The 19,511-nt window shown below is 34.3% G+C and overlaps 1 protein-coding gene across 1 annotated transcript in view; it reads left to right on the top strand.

Annotated features, from left to right (window-relative positions):
* Positions 1–15,252, top strand: part of LOC141507572 (aldehyde oxidase 3-like) — a 110,098-nt gene extending 94,846 nt beyond the window's left edge. Inside the window, exons 33-35 of the mRNA XM_074215354.1 lie at positions 5,838–6,026; positions 9,679–9,846; positions 14,558–15,252. Coding sequence (XP_074071455.1) covers positions 5,838–6,026; positions 9,679–9,846; positions 14,558–14,593 — 393 coding nt within the window. The 3' untranslated portion in view covers positions 14,594–15,252. The remainder of the gene's footprint in view (positions 1–5,837; positions 6,027–9,678; positions 9,847–14,557) is intronic.
* The last annotated feature ends 4,259 nt before the right edge of the window (positions 15,253–19,511 follow it).

Raw genomic sequence — 19,511 nt, 5'->3', positions numbered from 1 at the left:
GGCTGATGCTTTATCCACTACACCACCTAGCTGCCCAACTACTATCCTTCTTAACAGCTTTCCTATTACCATTGAGGAGACATTCCAGGTTTGCGAACTAGGTATCATCCTTGTTTCTTACTAGTATTCATTCCACATTTCCACATAGTCATCAGATCTTGCTATTTTTTTCTTTCTCAATATTTCCATGTCTGCTTCTCTCCACTCATTCAATCACCACTCTTATATAGGCTCTTATGAATTCATCTGGAATGTTACAGTAGCCTTTTTTCTTTTACTTTTTTGTAAGGCAATGGGGGTTAAGTGATTTGCCCAAGGTCACAGAACTAAATAAGTATTAAGAGTTTGAGACTAGATTTGAATTCAGGTCCTCCTGATTCCAGGACATGCTTTATCCACTGCACTACCTAGCTGCCCCAATAGTTTTCTTTTTAAATTTTTAAAAAAATTTATGTAATAAAACAAGCATTTCCAAAATATATTATAATTAAAAGGATGATTGCACATGAAACTGCAAATCTACTATTTACAATTTGCTATTCCTTTTAAATATACATTATCATTAAAACTTTTTTCCCTTTTTTCTTCCCTCCCAACTCTATAGATAGTCACCAATAGACCCAAATAGGTATATGCACACATAAATAAAAATTTTCTATACATACCTTTATTTTTCTGTTCTTTCTCTAGATGCAGACCATACCATATCTTTCTTCATATGTCCTTTATAGTTAATCTGATAGTCAAAATAACTTACTCACTCAAAGTCATCCTTAAAATTCTTTTGCTGTTTCTGTATACAATATTCTCTTGGTTCTGCCCATTTCACTCTTCATTATTTTGTGCAAGTTTTTCCATGTTTTTCCTAAGATCATTGATTATTTCTTATAGTAAAGTAGTTTTCCAAACCTTGATCTTCCTCTCTCAAATATCCCTCCTTGCTAATCCATTCTCCACTCAACTGTTCAAGTAATTTTCATAAAGAACTGGTGTGACCATGTCAGCCTCTTACTCAACAAACTCTCAAGACTCTCTCTGACATTCAGAACCAATTATAAACCTAGATCCTGAGAGTAGGGACTCCCTCCACCTCCTTTCTTTAGCACTTACACTTATTACAGTGAATGATAAAGTAGTAAATTCTACATTCTAGGTGAATTGAATTGTTTGCCATTTAAAGCCTTTCATAAGCTAATTTCTACTCCTTTTCTTGCATTCTATGATAGAGCAATCCTACCTTTCTTGCTTTTCCTCACATACAATACTCCATGCCCTTTGATAAAACATTAGACAAAATCTTTTATGGTAGTTTTTATGTTTGAAGTTATATGTTCAGTAGTCTCAGAATTCATTGTAGAGACATTATCAGAATGGTTATTACTTTTCATTTTCATCTAGGGAAGAGTCTTCTGGAAGAATGGCAAAGGAATTTATCCTTCACCTTTATTGTGTGAACTTTTGTTTGTCATTAACTTTTATAAAAGAATGGTTGTCATCCTTTTCGAATTTTCAGTTGACATATATCTGTATGGCACAGTTAACACACAATGATAAAAAGGACTAATTAAGATCTTGTAAGTGTAGAACATTGGGTTGAATTGGGCTGAATTGAATGAGAAAATATGCATTCTAAAAACCAAATAGGGGCAGAACTAAGAAGGTTGAGAAAAGGCAGGGATTTTCTAGAGTTCTCTTTAAATGTGATTTCAAAACAAATTCTGGAGTGGCTGATCCTCAAAAAGATGGGGTGAAACAAGTTTCCATTCCAAGATAACTCAGAAGGTTGGCAGGAAAGGGCTGTTGCACCAGGGTGAGAACAGAGTATGCTCCATCACAGGCTAGATCCTAGCAAAGTAGCTTCAGTTCATAGGTGTGAGTGGATCAATTGAAGCAATAGGAGTAGCTTCTGGAGCTCTCAGCCTACAGTTTATAAGGGAGTTAGACAACTTGTCAGAAGGCAATTCCAGGGGTCCCTTTGCTCCCAGGGGTTATTGCATTGCTCATACACTGATACAGTTCACAGTGCTGGGTTGAAGGATGAGGAGGAGCACCAGTACACCAGAGTTTGCCATCACAGGGGTGTGGGAATCCTGGTCACAGTTTCATGGTGGAAGGGAGTGCTTATGCTCACTTACAGACCAGGACAGCAGGGACTTCATTTCTCTTGATATCATATCACTTTGGAAAAACTGAAAACTTAAAGATCCCCCAAATTAATTCTGAGAGCAGTGAAGGAAAAACCTAAAACTTGGGACAGTACCCCTTCTGTTCTAGGAGCAAAGTCCCACTTTAACACAATGTTAAAAGTCAAGAAATAGACTAGAAGAAATCAGCAAACAACTCAATAAGAACAAAAGAACCTTACCATAAAAAGTGACTATGATGTCTGGGAAGATAAAAGCAGTTTCAGAAAACACATTCAAAACTACTATACTTAAAGTTTCAAAGAAAAATGTGACCCCAAAAGAATTTGTTGATGAGCTAAAAAAGAACTTTAAAACTCACATCAGAGAGGTAGAAGAAAATTTGGAAAAAGAAATGAGTAATGCAAGAAGATCATGAAAAATGAATTATCAGTTTGGTAAAAAAGGCACCAAAAATACTGAAGAAAATAACACATTAAAAAGAAAATAGGACAAATGGTGAAAGACACAAAGAATCACTGAAGAAAATAACTCCTTAAAAAGTGGAGTTGGCCAAAAGGAATATGAGGTACAAAATTTCACTTAAGAAAATAACTCGGGGCAGCTAGGTGGCACAGTGGATAAAGCACCGGCCCTGGAGTCAGGAGTACCTAGGTTCAAATCTGGTCTCAGACACTTAATAATTACCTAGCTGTATGGCCTTGGGCAAGCCACTTAACCCCATTTGCCTTGCCAAAAATCTAAAAAAAAAAGTCACTAAAAATTAGCATTGAGCAAATGGAAGCTAATAACTGTTTGAGAAATCAAGAAACAATAAAACAAAACCAAAAGAATGAAAATAGAACACAATGCAAAATATTTCATTGGTTACACAACTGACCTGGAAAAAAAAGATTGAGGAGAGAGAATTTAAGAATTACTAGAATAACTTAAAGTCATGTTCAAAGAAAGAGCCTAAACATTATCCAGAAATTATCCAGGAAAATTGATCTAATAACCTAGAATCAGAGGATTAAGTAGAAATTGAGATTCTACTGATCATGTCTTAAAAGAGATCTCAAAATCTCAATAATATTATTGCCAGAACTACAAAGTCAAAGAAAAAAATACCTCAAGAAGTGAGACAAAAACCATTCAAATACTGTGAAACCATAGTCAGGATTACAAAAGATTTAGCAATTTAGACAGAGCTACAACTACAAAAGAGAGAATCCAGGTTTTGTTCCAAGGGACTTTAGAGCATAGATTCTTGATCTGGGATCAATAGAAAACTTCTCGTGGTGAATAAATAGATTTCAGAGATTCTGTGAACTTCATATATTGTGGAGCCATAGGCAAGAAAAAACCAGATTTAGCAGCTTAAACATTACAGTACTGGAAGGCTTGGAATATGATAATTTGTAGCTAGAATTACAACCAAAAATCACCTATCCAGAAAAATGGAGTTTAATCTTTCAGAGGAAAAAAGAATATTTGATGAATTTGCAGACTTTCAAGCATTCCAATTAAAATACCAGAACTTAATAGAAAAATTTGGTTTTCATATCCAAGACTCAAGAGAAGCTCAAATTACTCAAAAAGTAATCTATGGTCAAATGAAAAAATTCTCTAAATTCCTATCGATTAGAGAGAGGCAAATTAAAACAACTCATACCTGTCAGATTGGCTAATATGTCCAAAGGGTTATCAAACTGTGCATACTCCTTGTTCTAGTATTCCCTCACTAGATCAATATTCTTAAAGAGAATAAAAAAAAGAAAATGATCAATTTGTACAAAAATATTTATCTTGACTTTTTTAGTTGTAGTAAAGAATTGAAAATTGAGGGGTGCTCATCAGTTGGAGAATGAACAAGGTGTGGCGTATGATTGTGATAGAATACTGTAGTGCTTTAGGAAATGATGAGCAACACAACATCCAATTTTGATCTATGTTTAGCAGGATTACAAATGTAAAACCTATATCAGATTGCTTTCTATAGGGGGGAGGTGAGGAATGAGGGAAAGGAGGGAGGGAGAAAAATTGTAAATCTTAAAGCCTTGCAAAAAGAAATCATTGGTAGAAACTACCTTTGTATGTAGTTGAAAAAAGAAATAAAATATTCATATAATTTTTAAAAAAACGATGAGTAGGATGATTTCAGAAAGATATGGAAAGACTGATATGAACTGATGCAAAATGAAGTGAATGGAATCATAAGAACATTGTATACAATAATAGCCACATTGTAGATGAAAAACTATGAATGCCTTAGGTATTCTCAGCAATGCAATGAGCTAAAGAATCATGCTGAAAATTGCTGTCCACCCACAGTGAAAGAGTCTGGATGAATACTTAAGCATAGTATTTGGCCCTTTATTTTTTATATTTTTTTGTTCTGTCTTCTTTCAAAAAATGATTAATATGGAAATATGTTTAGAAAGAAAAAATAATTAAAAAGGAATAATGTGTGAAAAAAGTTGATTGTAGGATTAAGGCATCTTGTTCTATTTCATGATGATTCAGAATATCTTGAATACCTTTCAATTTTATTCTGAAATAGTAAAATTCTAATTAGAAATACAAAATTCACAGGAATTTTATGGTATTTAGCACTCTGTAGTACCACACGAGTAACTGTTGTGTAGATTAAGTGGGAATGGATTTGGAGTCAGAAAGTATGGGATGAAAATCAAGGTTCTTTTACTTCCTTTGATATCTCAAGCAAGTTGTTTAATAGATAGGACATAAGATACTTTATAATTTTCAAAGCACTTCATATATATTTGATTTCATTTGTCCTCTTCAAACAATTCTCTGAGATATTACTCAACAACTCTCAAAAACAACACCAATAACTCTGGATATTACAATCATACTTTGCAATTAAGGAAAGGTGTCTCAGAGGAATTAACCAATTTGTCCATAATGATACAGTTAAATATCAGAGGATTTAAAACCTATGTCTTTGATGGCTCTATAACCATACCCTTTCCTTTACATTATAATGTCACTTAAATGTTCAGAACCTGTTTCTTCAACTATAAAATGTTTACCTCAAAAGGTTGTGAGAATCAAGCAAGATAATTATATCTATTTAAGTGCTATTATTTTAATGCAAGATATACATATATATATATTTATTTATACACACAGTGTATAAAATGTCTATAAACAGCCCACTACAGTACCTAATTGTGGTATGGAGACAACATGGGTTGTTAAGAGTATGGCAACTTGGGCTAAGCTAGGAAGAATTTGAATTTGGAGAGACTTACCTCTATTTTGGTTATAAGGGGATGAATTTGGCTATAAGGAGATGATTAAAATGTCATCCTCAACTGCTTACTCAATGATTCTAAAATATAAGATATGCTTAAAAGTTCCATTCTAGTGTTCCATCATAGTGTGATTATGCTGGTTTCTCCAAGGATCACCTAGAGTAGCACAAATTCTGACTGGTCCTTGCAAGCTGAAATGTTTCATGGATAGGCCCATTGATGGAGTAAATCCTTAATACCTATAGTACAGATTCACTAAATTTGAACAGCCACATCATTGAATTGACAATGGGATGATCATAGCAACTCAAAAAATTTCTAAGCAACTAAGGCACAGGAGGAAGCTATATCTTTGTCAATGGAAAAAAATTATGGATTCTCAAAGGGCATCTGTATTAAAATATCTAGTGAGGCTCATGTATTTTTGTTTCAGATTGAAGGCGCTTTTACACAAGGGGTTGGACTTTATACTTTGGAAGAACTGAAATACTCTGCTGAGGGAGTTCTGTATACCCGAAGCCCAAATGAATATAAAATTCCTTCAGTCACTGACATCCCAGAGGAGCTTAATGTTTCCTTATTAACATCAACTAAAAATCCAATTGCGATCTACTCATCTAAGGTAAACATCCATGACTTCTTTATTTTTTTTTTGAATTTAAAAATGTCTACTAATGAATGAATCTAAACCATTAAAAACTATTACTTGCCATTGTTAAAATGAACCTAGAGATAAGGACTAATCTTGTGATTTCCATGGTATCAGATGTTCTAACATGAGGGAATTTTCTTATGTGGTTTCAACTTATAATCTTAAATTGTTTGATATAGTTTATACTCTGTCAAACTGAGAAGTTCAATGATTTGTCCAGAATGACACTGCCATTTTATGTCAGACCTTGTTCATTTCTTTTTCTAAGATGAAGTTCTATTTCCTAATTATGATAATCTAGGTAATTTATATTTTTGGAAATATTCATTGAATTTACTCAGATTGTCAGATTTTTTTTGGCATATAATTGGGCAAAATTTTTCCTAATGTTTGCTTTTTCTTCTTTGTTGGAGGTGATCTCATCATTTTCATTTTTGATACTGGATATTTTACTTCTTTTTTTTTCAATTTATCCAGTGACTTTTTTTTTTTGCATTTTTTGCTATGTTTCTTCTTTCATAACTGGATAATATGGAAATATTAGTATAAACTATATTAAATTACCTACCATTTTCAGAAGAAGGGAGGAGGAGGGAGAAATATTTGGAAACTCAAAATCTTGTAAAAAAGAAATGTTAAGGGGTGGTTAGGTGGTGCAGTGGATAGAGCACCAGCCATGGAGTCAGAAGTACCTGAGTTCAAATCTGATCTCAGACACTTAATAATTACCTAGCTGTGTGGCCTTGGGCAAGCCACTTAACTCCATTTGCCTTGCAAAAAAAAAAAACCTAAAAAAAAAGAAATTTTAAAAACTGTCTTGATATGTTATTGGGAAAAAAGCACTATTAAAAATAAATTAAGAAATTTGGATAGGTATCCAATAATAAAAAGTGTGGTTGATTCTTGGCAATTAGGTGGCACAGTGGATGTAGTGCTGAACCTTTAGTCAGGAAGACCTCAGTTCAAATTCAGTCTCAGATATTTACTGGCTATGTAACCCTGAATAAGTCACTTTACCCTGTTTGCCTCAGTTTCCTCATCTGTAAAATGAGCTGGAAAAGGAAATGGCAAACCATTCCAAAACCTTTGCCAGGAAAACCTTAGAGTCATGAAGAGTCAGACATGGCTGAAACACTGAACAACATCAAGTTGAATGTACATAAATACTTAGATAAAATAATTTTTTCAGAAGAAAGACATGAGATAAATGAAGAAGACTTAATTGGAAAAGTGAAATTTGAATTAGATTTTCAAGAATAAATTGGACTTAAAATAGGTCATGATGGCAATAGAGTATTATTGCTTTAGAATGATATTTCATTGCATAAATGTGAAAAAAATTCAGGACAAGCACTGGTTCACGGAGAACAGAATAATGAGCTATCCATCCACTGTGTGGCTAGAGAATGTCAATTTGGAGGAATAGTGTGAGATGAGGTATGTTGGAACCAGAGCATGAAGGTCTTGAATTCCAATTATGGAGTATCCACTTTATTTTGTAAGCAATGGGCAGTCACTTTGTAGGTTTTTGAACTGAGGATCTTACATGATTATTATTTATAACATTGCATTAGTAAGCTTGAATTATTCAATTGGTATTGAAGATTAATTTATTTGATTAAAGAGACTGAGGGTAGAGAGACCAGAAAGGAATCTTTGAATAATAATCCAGGTGATAGATAATGTTTAGAATGGGAGCAATGGGAGTATATGGGTTATGGTACAGATAAGTGAATAAGAAAGAGATAGAACTCAATACTCAAAGCTCTAAATTTAGGTGAATTAGGGAATTATAGTGATAATGATAGAAAGAGAAATCAAGCAAAATATAAGTTTGTTTAAACATATCGAGTTTGAAGAAGGAAGCTAGGAAGAAATATCTAGTAGGCAAATATGAATCTGAAATTTTATTCTCAGACTTTCATGAAGTCCTATGAATTCACTTATCATCTCTGCAGTATCTTCAGTTTCAGAACTTTCATGATCACTCTCAAATCTATGTCTACTCTTATGGATTTCTCCTGAACTCCAGATCATACCCACCTGTCTACTTTATATTTTATCTGGATATTTAAATTCATTATATCTAAAATAAACTCATCTTTTTAACCTCCAAATCTGTCCCTATTCATGACTTCCTATGAAAATGATCAGAGAGGGGTAGCTAAGTGGCGCAGTGGATAGAGCACTGGCCCTGGAGTCAGGAGGGATCTGAGTTTAAATTTGACCTCAAACACTTAATAATTGCCTAGCTGTGTGACTCTGGGGAAGTCACTTAAACCCATTGCCTTAAATAAAATAAAAGAAAAACGAAAAAGATCAGAGAGGGGAAACTTTTTGAAGTTTATGATCTTAAAGATTGATCAGGGTAAGATCTAAGCCTTATTATTAATGAAATTTTTATATATTTATGTTTTGTTTTCCATTTAGGAATTTCCATTACAAAAAATATTTTTTATTTATTTCTATATCCTTGATAGCTCAAAGCAGAGTGACTTGCACATACTAGGTCCTCAATAAATATTTGTAAATTTGTTCAAGTTTTTTTGGGGGTACAATTCTAAGTCATATAGTCAATATTTTTTTCAAAACCAGAACAAAACTTGAGACCTGTGATGAGAAAAGGACATTGGATTTGAGGTCTCATCATCTAGGCACATTATTTTTGAGTTAGAAATTGAGAAAGGATATATTCTGTGTAGGTCAAGGGTAGAGAGAAAGATTCAATACTTACAAAAAACATTTATAGAAGCATTTTTTTTTTTTGGTATTAGGAAAGAATGTTGGGTGCCCATTGTTTGGGGGAAATAGCTTGACAAATTTTCTTTTGTGATAGTAATTATATATTAATGAGCCATAAGAAATAAGGAATATGAAGAATTCAGAGAAATTTGGGAAGAGTTAATTAAATGAATTGATAAAAATGGAGTAAGCAGAACTAGAATTTATGTGATTAGCACTTGCTATGAAAGAGTACAACAGCAAAAGGCTTCAGAATCCTGATCAATGTAGTTATTAGTCAACTTCAGAAGATTATCAGTAAGGGATACCTCCCACTTTTCTTTTTTTTTCTAATTTTTTTTAAAATTTAAGGCAATGGGGTTAAGTGACTTGCCCAAGGTCACACAGCTAGGTAATTATTAAGTGTCTGAGGCTGGATTTGAACTCAAGGTCCTCCTGACTCCAGGGCCAGTGCTCTATCCACTATGCCACCACCTAGCTGCCCCTACCTCCCACTTTTCAACAAAGAGGTGGTGGACTGTGATTTCAGAATGTGGCATATATACAATGATTTCCAAATAGCCAGTATCTTGTTTAAATGTACTTTGTTATTGGGGGGATTTCTATTAGCAGATAGGGGAGAAATCTATTAGAAAATGACAAATAATATTGTAAAAGAGCATCAATAAAATATTTTAAAATATTTTAAGTTTCTGTGGGTTGTTTATATCATCCTTGAAAGGCTATTAAGAAAATGGTTACCTATGCATATATATATATATATATATATATATATATATATATATATATATATATACACATATATATTGCTTATTGTATTTCTAAATATTATTTGTTCTGGTTATGGATACGAGAGACCCCCTAATAAGTTTCCTCTTAGGGTCTAGGTGAGTCGGGAATGTTCCTTGGATCATCTGTCTTCTTTGCTATACTTGATGCTGTGATTGCAGCACGAAAGGAGAGAGGCTTGACTGACACTTTTACAATGAACAGCCCTGCAACCCCTGAGCTGATTCGAATGATCTGTGCAGATAAATTTACTAATCTGGTATGGAACTCCTTTTTTTCTCTGTCTATGAATTCTCTCAAACATTTTTCTCCTGTTATCAAAACCCTCTCTGTGACTTCTCAACTTGATTAAAGAAGGCAATCAGTATCAAGCATCCAGGTCCTTTTCTTGTTGGTTGTGGGGAGGGAAAAAGAAGAAAAAAAACACTGGATTATTGCTGAAACAGAAAGTTAAGTTCCAAAAAGATAAGGTTATTCCAATTCCTATCTGTCCATCAAGAGAGACATCAAGGTATAGTAGCAATAGCACTGTTCTTAGAGTACAGAAATCTACATCTAAATTTTGACTTTGACCTCCATTCACTTAGGATGAAGCTAATGAGATTGCTCATCTCTTAAACTGGAAGGTTATTCCTACTTCAGATGGTAGTTATTGGGAGAATGTCAACCTTAAGATGCCATTTCATCATGAGCTGTCAGTTAGGATCCAAAACAAGTCCAACAACCTTTAGGAAGCCTTTCCAATCCAAGTCAGAGGATCTCTCCTCCCTCATGGTTGGACAGTCAGTCAAACAAATATCAAGCACTGGCTATGGTCAGGTTCTAGACAAGGTAACAGAATTCAAAGATAAAAATGGAGCAGTAGCTTCTATTATTCTTTTACAAAAGCTAATGGGCATAAATATATGCAAAAGTGATGAAAGATAATGGTGGAGTCATAGCTGGGAGGAATCAGAAGGATTTCATGTAGAAGGTAATTATTGAGCTGATATTTGAAGGAAGTTGCATATGAGGCAGCCAGAGCAAAAGTGATGACAATTTCACCAGAGAGGCAGTTTGATTAGACCTTATAGTGTGGGAAAAGAAATCATGTATAATAAAATTAGAAAGATAGGTTAGTGAAAGTTTCTAAAGGCCATAAAAAGTTATATGAAGCATCTTAAATTTGATCTTAGAGGTTTTATGGAGAAGAAGAGTGACATGATCAAACTTGCACTTTAGGTAAATAACCTTAGCAGTTATACAGAATAAGGAATGAAAAGGGGTGAGATTTGATGCACAGAAACTAAATAGAAGGCTGTTGAAATAGTTGAAATACCTAGAGGGGATGATGACCTGAATTAGGTTGGTGATCATATAAGTACAGAGAAGGAGAAGATGCAAAGATATGATGGAGCTAGAAATGACAAATTTGGCTAGAGGTTGGATGTATGGGATGAATAAGAATGAGAAGTTGGTGAACTTAGTCTGATGGGAGGACAGTACGTCCCTTAACAGAATGAGAAAGATGATGAATTCATATTTGGAATGCCTACAGAAAATTCAGTTTGAAATATCCAATGGACAGTTGGATCTAAAGAAAGAAACTATGACCAACTACATTTGGTAGTCATCTGCATGGATGAGATAATTAAAATGATGGAAGCTAAAAATGAAGTCACCAAGAGAGAATGTAGAGAGAGAGAGTGTGAGAGAGAGAGAGAGAGAGAGAGAGAGAGAGAGAGAGAGAGAGAGAGAGAGAGAGAAGGGAAGAACTCCTTGGGCAGAATATTGTGAGATACTCACAGTTAAGGGGAGTAATAAAGATGCTGAATCAGTAAAGAAACAAAGAAGAAGCTTTCAAAACTCCTACCTCCTTAGGTAGGAGAACTAAGAAAGCAATGATGTGAAAACCCAGAAAAGAGAGAGAATTGAGGAAAAGGCAATCGACAACATCAGAGGGTACAGAGAGGTAGAGAAGGATGAAGACTGAGAAAGACCCAGCAGATTTGGAAATTAAGAGACAACTGGTAACTTTGGAGAAAGTAATTTCATTTGAGCAATGAGGTTAAATTGGTTCTGACTTTAAGTTGTTTTCCCTAGTTATATTGTAAGCTCAATTAATAACTATTGTTAAAAAGAGTTTCTATTTCCAAACCAGTCATTTTATGCCTTGGATTTCTTTAACTTTCCCAGCTCTCTAGTTTTCCTTAGTTTTTCTAACATTTACTAACAACATTTATGAACATTACTAACATTTTCAAGGGCAGGTGGAAAATTCTGGAGCTACTGCCTATGAGCAAAAGGGTGCAAAAGAAAGGAAGAGAGGGAAAAGTGACCAGAAGGGGAAACCAGAAGAAAACAAATGAGATATTTTATGAATAGATATGTAACAAAAAGGGTCTTGGCAGTAACCACAGAGGGCTTACTGACAAAGAAGTTAGAATATCCATTTATGTTATTTAAGAAAATAAAAAGGTCATGAAAGGTTTTGGTAGTGAGAAGACTGAGAAAGCATTCAGTACTGCTTTTTGAATATACTTAAGGTTTATATGCTCTCTTTTATTATATACCAGTCAAAATTAGAAAGCTTTCATTTTTTTCCTGGGAATTATAGTTCCATAAGGGGACTTTAGAGGCCATCCAAATCATACCCCTAATTGGGTGTGGGAAACTGAAAAAAAATTAAGGAAATTACCCAAGGTCATCACACTAGGAATATCAGAAATAGGATTTTAACCCAGGCCCCCCAATTATAGAGCAAATGGTCTTTCCATTTTATCCCTTTAGACCATTTTCATATCATACCATCTCAGTCAAAAGCTAGGATGGTGGGTGTTAAAGAAAAGGATAAGCATAAGAGATCTCTAAATATATTTGTGGACAAGACTGTCTTTGGTAATATTGATTTAGCTCCTAAAATCATCCTTATGAAGTATACTGAGAAAGATAAATTAATCACAGTTCAGGAAGAAGACAGTTATTTGTGATTTATGAGGGATGCTATAACCACCATAACTTATTAAAAAGGTCACTGAAGACCTATTATAGCACTCACCTCATCCAAACCTGTCCTAATGAGTCTGAATCCTTGTTCTATCACCTGTTGGCAAGATGGGCAAGTCATTTGAAATGTTCATTTCTGATGGACATCTGCCATGTCTACCTTACAGGGTTATGGTAAGGATCAAACAGTAACTAAAATGTCTTTAAAAAACCCCTAAAAACATTACATAATTTTTTTTTAAATTGTTGTTCTGAAGGTAAAATGTGGTGAACTAAAATGATCAGTGGTCCTGGAATTAAAATTCGAATAGTACAAGTAATAAAAAAAATAATAACAATGTTGAAAAGCTAGTATTAACATAGTACTTACTATCTGCCACAAACTGTTCTTATTATTTGATAAATATTGCATTTGATTCTTACAACTCTGGTAGGTTGGTACTATTATTATTCCATTTTACTTTTGAGAAAACTGGCAGATAGAGTGATTTACCTACAATCACACAGCTAGTAAGTATCTGAGGTAAAATTTGAACTCCAGTCTTCTTTAATATTCTATTCCCCCCCCCCCCCCCATGCCATTTAGCTGCCCTATGCCATGAAATTTTGGACTAGTATCTGAATAACATTTGTCACATGCCTGAAATAGAAATAATATATGTCTTACAGGCTTTATGAGAATTAAATTAAGTTAATGTCTATGGAAGTACTTTATAAACTATAAAATGTGATTATTATCAACTTGCTGCAAAAGCAAAGAAAGGAGAGATAAGATGTTGGAACATTTTATATTGAGAGATTTAGTTAAATCTAAAAATAAAAGAAGACTATATAGAGAAGAAAATGGGATGCACTGAAGAAAGTATCATTAATTTGAATTAACCTTCTTCTGGCTTCTTGGCTCTAGAAATGTTGCCAAGGGTGTGAGCATATACTCACTCTTTTTATGGATGTGGGCACAAACTCAAAGAGTTTATAGACTCTTCTTACTCAGTCACCCTCAGGATACTAATCCTCCTCCTCTGGCCCTTTCCAAACTGTTGTCTGTATGCTTAAATGGATTAGGTTGAAGCTTCTACTGTGAAACCAGAGCATCTGAAAGGTTCTCCTACCCTAATCTTTGTCTTGTCAGCTTTTCCATGTTCTGCATTTTTCAATCATTGCCTTGGCCTAAGGCATTATGGCAAATGCAGAACCCTGGGAAGGGTTCAATATTATCATCAGCAGCAAGATTATCAGATTAGTTTACTATTAGTTTTCAAATCTCTGAGACAATGAAAATCAAGATAAAAATCAAGATAAAATCAAGGAAAGAATAACTCCTGTTGGAAGTAGACAGAGAGGGGTGATGCTATTTTGGTAAAGGGAATTGGAGGCATTGTTGAGCCTGTAGGCAGGTATTGGACCTAGGTCTTGTTCTTACTCTGTTTTCATTGTGAGGGACAACAGTGCAAAGTCATCAGTCTCACTTTCTCCTCTGGAGCCATCTAGGTTCAATGGTCAGATATGAATCAGAATGACTAGAGATGGCTGTGGATATAATGGGAGTCTTTTTAAGCTAAGGACTTTTACAGCTTTCAGTTTGACTGAGACAATATTCAGTGACTAAGACAAGAAATAAACTGAGTCAGAGAAAGGTCTTTTTAGCATAGTTTAAAGAAATCTTGTTTGTCAGGGAAAAGCTCTTGGGGTTTCTGGCCAAAAAAGAAAGAATTTTGATATTTACATTGATCACCCCAAACAATGATCAAGTGGGGCTTGACCAGGGACCTATTGTTGGCCAATAGATTAGAGGCCAAATAATTTGAGGCCTATAAACCCTAAAATTTCTTGGCAGGATTTGGCCATCAAAATTTACATTCCTTTGGGCAGAGCAACCATTGGTAGAGTTTGCAATCAGTTATGTGGATTGAATGAATATATTAACTTTCTCTTTTTTAAACATTCTTAATATTCTTTCTAAAATCTGTATTTTGTCTTTTTAGATTCCACGAGATGATCCTGAGTCCTATAAGGCTTGATCCATTCCCATAGCCTAATATCTGAGTTCTAGAATATAATATTACTATCTGATGAATTTAAAGACTTCCATTCACCTATATAAATGTTTCTGAATTTAAATACATACAAAAATATATGAAACTTATAGATATAATTATACCTACTAGATGCATTAGAATCTTAAAATGTGTAAGTAATCAAATTTGTTTACTTTATTAAGACTTTAAATAAAAAAGATATTACTTTTTAAACATATTTTTCAATTGTGATCATGAACAAATTGAGTAGTACTTGAGTAGGTGAATAAAATGAAAAAGATAGCTCTCTGAAATACATTGTCTCTTCTTAAGAAAAGTTGTGAGAAGAGAAAGCAAATTATTTTCTTATAACTAGTGAAATTTTCCATTTAGGAGGATATTGTTGAAATGAATGATTTTTGGTTGAATTTTTCTTTAACACACTTGGAAAATGGCCATTAGTTTATTAAAGTAGTATGAAATGTAATCAGTCATTGTTTGCTTTATTGTATAATTTTGTCTGAAATACTATTGGACAATATATAATTTGTTTCCTCAAGTGTTTTGTGTTCCTGTCATTGATTCTCTCAGTGTTATCCTGTATGGTTATTAACTTGTAAATAAGGTCAGAATTTAAGGAAAAATAATTTTATATCATTTAAAATTAAAGCTTTAAGAATAAAGTTTGCATATTAAGTTATTGGTAACTTTTGTCTTTAAATAACTTATTTCCCACACTTTCAAAATGAACCTTCTTTTAAGATAAAGAAAAAGAATCAAGCAAAATCATATAATGCAGAGAATGTCTAATAATGCTTACAATAGTAAAGGAAGAATACATGTTTCATCTCTTTTCTAGGATCTCTATTAATTTTTCCCATTATTTAGAATTGGTATCCTTTTAGTGATCTCACATTATTACTTTAGTCATTGTGCTTCTTATTCTCTTAGGATATTTTTAGATTGTATTTGTTCATTTGCCATTTAAAAAACCCCAGGAAAATGGAAATTATATTTTGTACATAATTTACATATATTTGTTTTGCAAGGCAAATGGGGTTAAGTGGCTTGCCCAAGGTCATACAGCTAGGTAATTATTAAGTGTCTGAGGCTGGATTTGAACTTAGGTACTCCTGACTCCAGGGCCAGGGCTCTATCCACTGAGCCACCTAGTGGCCCCACACAGTTTACATATTAGAGAAGTCCTTCAGAAAGTGTGTAAAATGTATATATTCAAATACAATGAAAATGGCAGAAGGGAAAGGAGTAGTTAGGAACAAATTATATTTAGTAGATAGCCTCTGGAGTTTTGCCTAAAACTGAGATTCTATAAATCTGTCATATTCCTAACAGAATTAAGAGTCTGAGATTAGGAATAAATAAATTTTAGATGGTTACCTCTATCTTCAGAAGCTAGAAACTTCCATTTCCATACTCAGAATATTAAGAAATGGGTGACTTCTGGAGTCATCCTTCACCTGACTTGAAAAGTCTTTTTGGAATAAAGGTTTCTATTAATTTCAGAATCTTACCCAAAAATACATTCTTTAAATTAATGTGAGAGAATAGGACCAATTACACAAACTCTTGATGCTATCCCTTCTTGTCTCCTCCAACAGATTGCCCCTCCAATCACTCCTCATCTTTCCTTAATCTTCACTTCCTATTTACTTGTTTCTTCTCTGCTGCCTACAAATACATCTAAGGCTTTTCCTTTCTGAAAACAAAAAATAAAACCCTTACTAGATTCTACCATATCCTCAAGCTTTCATCCTTTGTCTCTTCCCTAAGTAAGCTCTCTATACACATGGGCTTAACAATTTTTTTTTGGTTCAGCCATTTTCAGTTGTATTTGATTCTAATTTGGGGTATCCTTGATAGAGATACTGGAGTGGTTTGTCATTTTCTTCTCCTGTTTGTTTTACAAATGAGAAAGCTGAGACAAAGAAGGTTTATTGACTTGCCCAGGGTCATTCAACTAGCACATATCTGAGGCCAAATTTGAACTCTCCAGTTTGATTCTTAACAGACTTTATCAGACTTTGATCTTATGCAGTTTCAAATTGCTTTCTTCAAATTATTAATGATTAGTTGATGGCCCTTTCTCAGTCCTCATCTTTCTCAACCTCTTTGCAGAACTTGACCCATCTCTCTCTTCCTCAGTACTCATTCCTCTTTGGGTTTTCATGACACTATTATTTGTCTTTTTCCTATTAGACCATTCCTTTTCCATCTGTTTTGCTAGTCAATCTTTCATGTCAAACTCTTCCCCTCACCTATAGGTATTCTCCAATTGTGTGCCTACTCCTGACTGGATTCATGGCACAGGCACTCCAAGTTTTGACAGATATTTCAAATTCAGCACATGGAAAACTGAACTCACTTATCTTTTGACCCCATTTCTGTCTAACCTTAAAACTTTCCTGTTTCTGTCAAGGGCACCCCCATCCTAATAGTTACCTAGGCATTATCATTGATTTCTCACTCTCTATTACCCCCATCTATCTAGTTAATTACCAAATCTAATCTAATTCCATACCATCTTTCATACTTATTTCTTTATCTCTACTTAGTCGAAACAACATCCAATTCAGCTATCACCTGGGTTACTGCAACCACCTCCTAATTTGTCAATCAACCAACATTTACAAGCACTTGCTTTGCATCAATCATTATACTAAACTCTGAGCAAACAAAAACTATACACAATTGCTATGTAACTATAAGAAATAAAGAATGTATATAGAAAGTAATCTCAGAGTGAAATGAATTGGGAGAGGGAAGGCAGGGAAAGGAGGTGAAGAATACTGGAAAAGGTCTCCAAAAGGTGGGACTTGAACTTTGAACCAAGTTATGAATAAAGCAAAGAAAACTAAGAAACAGATGAGGAGACAGAGAATTCCAAGCCATTCTAGGGTTAGTTACTGCAATTCATGGAAAGGAGATGGAAAATTTTGTGCCATGAACAGTAAATAGGGCAATGTAGTTAGATCATAGTGCATGGAAGAAAAAACTAGTAGAAGACTGGATAGGTAGGAATGGGACACATGATTGTTAAAATAGAGCAGAACTCTGATGGGTTGACCATGCAGCTTGAATGTCAAACTCAAAGACTATTTTATACAGAATTTGTGCAAAGCAAGTGCTGACATAGAGGTCAGAAGAAGTGGTACAAGGACAATCCCAAAGTCTTTGTAAGTAGCTTTAATATTTTGTATTTAATAATTAAGGAACCCATGGCAACTTTGGAGAAGACAATTTGCATAAGACAAAGAGATTGGTGGCACTAGAAACTGAACTGGAATGACTTGATTAGTGAGTGAAAGGAAATATAGCAGAAACAGTAAGTATATATGTTTTTTTCCTTAGAATTTTTTTAAAAAGAGGGTATTAGACTATAGCTCAATGTTATGACACTGTTAAGTATAGACTTTTAAGGATGAAGAGATGGGTGTTTTTAAGCAGCAGAGAAGCAATCACTACATAGATAATTGAATCTGAGATTGAGAAAAGGGAAGGAAGAGGAGGAAGGAATAGAAGGGCATTCTACCATTTTAGCAAATGTAACTATATTTCTATAGGATATTTAATAAAATGCTTTCTCAGAAATCCTATGGAAAATTATTCTATGCTTTTACCTCTCAATCTAGATGTTTTAGAAGTATCTCAAACTTAAGATGAATAAAATGGAACCCATTATCTTCTCCCAGTGAAAATTTCATTGCTTTCAAGCTTCTTTCCTTCCATTAATAGCACCACAATATTACTTGTCACCCAAGTTTGTAAACTTGATTCAATCCTTGGTTTTTCCCATTCTTATCCTCCAATTTTTGGTAATTCTATGTCAATCTCATATTCATATTCATATTCACACAATCTACACTCTAGCTCTGGTCCTCATCATCTCTCATTGGAACTATTACAGCAGGCATTTGCTTGGTCTCCCTTCTTCCAGACTGTCTCTTTTCCATTCCATTCTACATAATTTATTAAAATAATCTTCCTAAAGCACAGATCCTTCCCCTTAAATCTCCAATGGTTCCCTAATTCCTCTAGCATAAAACAGACTAGTCAGTTTATTACTTAAAACCCTGTACAATCTGGTTCCCTTCTCCCTTTCCAGACTAAATTTATAATACTTTCCTTCATTTACTCTGCAATGAAGCTATTTGGTACTTTGCAGACTGTATTCCATCTCCTACCTTTGAACTTTTGTCTCACATACATGCTTCAGTTTTCTCCATTCTTATCTTCATCTCTTAAGATCCTTATACTTATTTTTAAAAATTATTTATTTTTCCAATTAATATAAATATAATTTTCAACATTTATTTTTGTGTTTTTCTCCCTCACAAATTCCCTCCCCTACCTTAGTAATCTGATTTAGATTATAAATGTATAATCATGTTACATTTATTTCTGTGTTAGTCATTCTGTGAAAGAAGAATCAGAACAAACAGCAAAACCAAGTGAAGGATAAAACAAAATAATTAAAAAAATGAAAATAGTATGTTTTTATCTGCATTCAGATTCCATAGTTATTTCTCTGGATGTGGATGACATTTTCCATTTCAGGTCTTTTTGAATTGTCTTTCCTCCTTATGTTGCTGAGAAGATGTCCGGGGTCTTCTTCCCCGGACTCCCGAGTGAGCTCCTCAGTGGGCACTGCTTCAGGCGTCCCTGGTGTTTTCCCTCCCCCGGGGATCAGCGAGGAGGGACTCAGGCAGACACTTCTTCAGGAGGCATATGTTTTATTAGGTGCAGAGGGATCCCCCGAATAGCTCAGGGTGATGGCTAATATAGGGAGTTCGTTCTGGGCTGCCACCCCGATCCGCCCCGAGGGCAGAACCTACCACCCGATTGGAGCAATGGACACAGGCCAACCAGGTGAAGCCACTGCTCCCCTTAAGGAACCGTGTCT

Source organism: Macrotis lagotis, chromosome 1 (assembly GCF_037893015.1).
Source record: "Macrotis lagotis isolate mMagLag1 chromosome 1, bilby.v1.9.chrom.fasta, whole genome shotgun sequence".
Classification (NCBI taxonomy): Eukaryota; Metazoa; Chordata; class Mammalia; order Peramelemorphia; family Peramelidae; genus Macrotis; species Macrotis lagotis.
The sequence above is the reverse complement of the archived record's forward strand: the minus strand, read 5'-3'. Positions and strand labels throughout refer to the sequence as shown.